General features: G+C 61.6%; 2 protein-coding genes across 2 annotated transcripts; both read right to left on the bottom strand.

Annotated features, from left to right (window-relative positions):
• Positions 1 to 239: 239 nt before the first annotated feature.
• Positions 240 to 4,409, bottom strand: LOC129197071 (cytochrome c oxidase subunit 6B1). Its single transcript, XM_054805076.1, has 4 exons — positions 4,263 to 4,409; positions 3,228 to 3,335; positions 3,020 to 3,120; positions 240 to 495 (listed from the first exon to the last, which is right to left on the bottom strand). The coding sequence occupies exons 2-4, from the start codon at positions 3,331 to 3,333 to the stop codon at positions 442 to 444; spliced, it is 261 nt and encodes an 86-aa protein (XP_054661051.1). The 5' UTR covers positions 3,334 to 3,335; positions 4,263 to 4,409; the 3' UTR covers positions 240 to 441.
• LOC129197070 (proline-rich protein 36-like) lies at positions 513 to 3,001 on the bottom strand. Its single transcript, XM_054805075.1, has 2 exons — positions 1,829 to 3,001; positions 513 to 1,752 (listed from the first exon to the last, which is right to left on the bottom strand). The coding sequence occupies exons 1-2, from the start codon at positions 2,606 to 2,608 to the stop codon at positions 1,615 to 1,617; spliced, it is 918 nt and encodes a 305-aa protein (XP_054661050.1). The 5' UTR covers positions 2,609 to 3,001; the 3' UTR covers positions 513 to 1,614.
• Positions 4,410 to 4,656: the final 247 nt, after the last annotated feature.

Raw genomic sequence — 4,656 nt, 5'->3', positions numbered from 1 at the left:
CCCAAGGAGGACCCAAGAGTGGGGACAACGGGGACACCCAAGTGTCCAGACAGGGGGTTGTCCCCTCCTGTGGCCGTCCCACCACGACTGGTTTCAATAAAACCTTCTGGTTCCAGCTCCCGGGGGGGGGTCTTTACTCTGTCCCCTCCCCCACCCTGGAGAGGACATCCCACCCCCCACCTTGGGGACACCCAACCCCCCACCTTGGGGACATCCCACCCCACCATCCATAACCAAAACCAGTTCAACCCTTTATTGGTCGTGCCACCGCACTGGTGACAGCGGTGTCCCCTCCCCAACCCCGGCGACAACCGTGTGTGTCCCCCCACCTCGTCCTGGGGTGGGGGATGGGTCCGTCACCCCCCCCCCCACCCCGGTGATGGCTGCGTCACCACCCACTCTGGTGACACAGATGTCCCCTCCCCGGGGGGTGGGTGAAGCTCAGATCTTGCCAGGGAAGGTCCCCTCCTCGCGGTACTCGTCCCACGTTGTCACCTGCGGGGTGACACGGCGATGGGGTGAGGGACGCGAGGGTGGTGGGGACGTCACGGAGGACACGGGGACACCACGGGGGACACAGGGACCACGGTGATGTCAAGGTGGACATGGTGACACCATGGGGCACTTGGGGACACCATGGGGGACATCGCAGGGGACACAGGAAGCACGGTGATGTCAAGGCTGACACCATGGGGGACACAGGGACCACGGTGATATCAAGGTGGATGTGGTGACACCATGGGGGAGTTGGGGACACCAGAGGTGGCACAGGGACCGCAGTGATGCCGGGGGGACATGGTGACACCGTGACGACCCTGAGGACACTGGGGGGAACCTGGGAGAGACCCAAGGACCATGGGGACACTCTGGGGACACTGGGGGGGACCTGAGGGCCATGGGGACACCGAGAGGAACCGAAGGATCATGGGGACACCCTGGGGGACATGAGGACCATGGGGACATCAAGAGAGACCCAAGGACCACAGGGTCGCCATGGGGGACCCAAGGACCTTGGGGACACTGTGGGGACATCTTGGGGACACCAAGAGACCCAAGGACCACGGGGCCACCATGGCCATGGGGACACCGTGGGGACAGTGAGGGCTGCGGGGACACTGTGGGGGACCCGAAAACGTTGGGGACACCAGGAGAGACCCAAGGACCACGGGGCCACCATGGGGGGACCAGAAGGCCATGGGGCCAACCGTGGGGGACCCGAGGACCTTGGGGACACCAACACAGACCCAAGGACTGCAGAGCCACCGTGGGGGACCCAAAGACGTTGGGGACACACTGGGGACTCAAGGACCACGGGGCCACCACGGGGGGACTTGAAGGCCATGGGGACACCGAGGATGTTGGGGACATGTTGGGGACACCAAGGGAGATCCAAGGACCACGGGGGGACCTAAAGGCCATAGGGACACCATGGGGAACCCGAGGATGTTGGGGACACCAAGAAAGACCCAAGGACCACGGGGCCACCATGGGGGGACCTGAAGGCCATGGGGACACCGTGGGGAACCTGAGGACGTTGGGGACACCAACAGAGATCCAAGCACCCCAGGGCCACCGTGGGTGACCTGAGGACCCTGGGGACACTGTGGGGACACATCAGGGACACTGAGAAAGACCCAAGGACCACATGGCCATCACAGGGGGACCTGAAGGTCGTGGGGACACCATGGGGGACCCAAGGACATTGGGGACACCGAGAGAGACCCAAGGACCACAGGGCCACCATGGGGGCACCTGAAGGCTGTGGGGACACCGTGGGGACACCGAGGATGTTGGGGACATGAGAAGCATGGGGCCACCATGGGGGGACCTGAAGGCTGTGGGGACACTGTAGGGGACCCGAGGACGTTGGGAACATGTTGGGGACACCAAAAGAGACCCAAGGACCATGGGGCCACCATGGTGGGGACCTGAAGGCTGTGGGGACACCGAGGGGGACTGGAGGACACTGGGGACACGGTGGGGACATGAGGACCATGGGGACACCGACAGATGTCCAAGGACCACAGGGCCACCATGGGGGCACCTGAAGGCCATGAGGACACTGTGGGGACACCAAGGATGTTGGGGACACCAAGAGAGACACAAGGACCATGGGGCCACCATAGGGGGACCTGAAGGCCGTGGGGACACCGTGGGGGACGTGAGGACGTTGGGGACACCGTGGGGACGTGAGGACCATGGAGACACTGAGACATCCAAGGACTACAGGGCCACCATGGGGACACCTGATGGCCATGGAGACAGCGTGGGGACACCATGGGGGACCCGAGGATGTTGGGGATGCACTGGGGACATGAGAACCATGGGGCCACTGTGGGGTGACCTGAAGGCTGTGGGGACACCGTGGGGACATGAGGACCATGGAGACACTAAGGGACATCCAAAGACCACAGGGCCACCATGGGGGCACCATGGGGGACCCAAGGATGTTGGGGACACAATGGGGACATGAGAACCACGGGGCCACCATGGGGGGACCTGAAGGCCGTGGGGACACCAGGACTATGGAGACACCGAGAGACATCCAAGGACCACAGGGCCACCATGGGGGCACTTGAGAGCCATGGAGACACCATGGGGACACCATGGGGGACCTGAGGACATTGGGGACACGTCAGGGACATGAGAACCACGGGGCCACCATGGGGGGACCTGAAGGCTGTGGGGACACCGTGGGGGACCTGAGGATGTTGGGGACACGGTGGGGACATGAGGACTGTGGAGACACCGAGAAACATCCAAGGACCACAAGGTCACCATGGAGGCACCATGGGGGACCCAAGGACGTTGGGGACACAATGGGGACATGAGAACCACGGGGCCACCATGGGGGGACCTGAAGGCCGTGGGGACACCGTGGGGACATGAGGACCATGGAGACACTGAGACATCCAAGGATCACAGGGCCACCATGGGGGCACCTGAGGGCCATGGGGACACTGTGGGGGACCCGAGAATGTTGGGGACACGTTGGGGACACATCGGGGCCACCACTCACCCAAGAAGTGGGACAGATGGACTTGTAGACGCGATAGTACCACTGACACGGAGCGGCGTCCGCCCCTTTGGCCGCCATGGCTTTCTGACAGCGATGGAAATCTGGGGACACCGAGAGGGGACGTGGGGACATCGGCCCCTCCCCCACCCCGCCGGGGGTGTGGGGGAGGGGCGGGGGAGTGGGGGAGGGGTGGGGGGAGGGGCAGTACCTAAATAATTCTGCCAACAATTCTTGGTCTGGTTTTGGTTGGGGAAGCGGCTGTCGAACGGAGCCGTCTTGTAACGTTCCAGTTTGGCTTTGATGTCATCCGCCATGGCTAAAGAAGGAAGAGTAATTAACAGGGTAATTACCCCCCCCCCCTTGTTAATTAACCCCCTTGGTTCTAATTAATAATTCCTCAGGCTAATTAAATCACACACACGCACCCCCCGCCCCCCAAATAAATAACCTGGGGAATGCGAAGGGAAAGGGTACCAAAGCACAACGCATGGCTTAATTAATTAATTAATCACCCCTACTTAACAATTTGTGATTAATTAATAATCTGCCTAGAGTAATTAAGGGCTGTGTTATAATTAACGTGCCCCCCAGGGTAATTAAAGCCACCCTGAGAGTAATTAAACCCCCCTCAAATTGCCTCCCCAAGGGGAATTAATTGCCAGCTGAGTGTTATGCTAATGAGGGGGTGTGGTTTAATTAATGAGCTTAATTAGCCCCACCCCCAGTGTTAATTAGCACTCCTGGGGTTCATTAATAACCCAGTGCTCCCAGTAACCCCCCAGTTCCCCCTAGAACCCTCCCGGTTCCCCCCAGAGCCCTCCCAGTGTCCTCAGTAACCTCCCAGTTCCCCCCAGTCCCCCCCAGTAACCCTCCCCCGCCCTCCCAGTTCCCTCCAGTAACTCCCCAAAGCCCTCCCATTCCTTCCCAGTAACCCCCAGAGCCCTCCCAGTAACCCCTCCAGCCGCTCCCAGTTCCCCCCAGAACCCTCCCAGTACTCCCAGTAACTCCTCCAGCCCCTCCCAATAATCCCCTCCACCCCTCCCAGTAACCCCTCCACCCCTCCCAGTAACCCCCCACCACCCTCCCAGTGCTCCCAGTAACCCCTCCAGCCCCTCCCAGTAGCCCCCACCACCCTCCCAGTGCTCCCAGTTCCCCCCAGGGCCCTCCCAGTGCTCCCAGTAACCCCTCCAGCCCCTCCCAGTAGCCCCCACCACCCTCCCAGTTCCCCCCCCTCCCCAGTTACCACCGACTCCGCTTCAAAGTGACTTTCACCGCCGCCCTCCTGCCGGAACCAACGAGACGCAGCGGAAGCGCAGCGCGTCGCCGGAAGTGATGCAACCTCCTCCGCCTTCCCCGCAAGTAAACGAAGGGGAGGAACCATCGAGACGCGGCGGATAGAGCGGCCGAAGGAGAGGGCGGGGCCGGCGCTCGGAGGACTGCGGCGGCCATAGAGAGGAAGCGGGAGGACTGAGCGTCGACAACGGCGGGAGGACTCCGGACCCTACCCGGAACTGCACCAAAATACCCTGAAACGACCCAAAAATACCCTAAAACGACCCAAAAATACCCCCGGGAACCCAAACTTGACATTAACAGCCTCCTCGTGCCCCCAAATACCCTCTTTTTTGCCCCAAAAT

This window comes from Grus americana, chromosome 27 (assembly GCF_028858705.1).
Source record: "Grus americana isolate bGruAme1 chromosome 27, bGruAme1.mat, whole genome shotgun sequence".
In the NCBI taxonomy this organism is placed as follows: domain Eukaryota; kingdom Metazoa; phylum Chordata; class Aves; order Gruiformes; family Gruidae; genus Grus; species Grus americana.
Note: the sequence above shows the minus strand (reverse complement) of the source record. Positions and strands in the feature narration are given on the sequence as shown.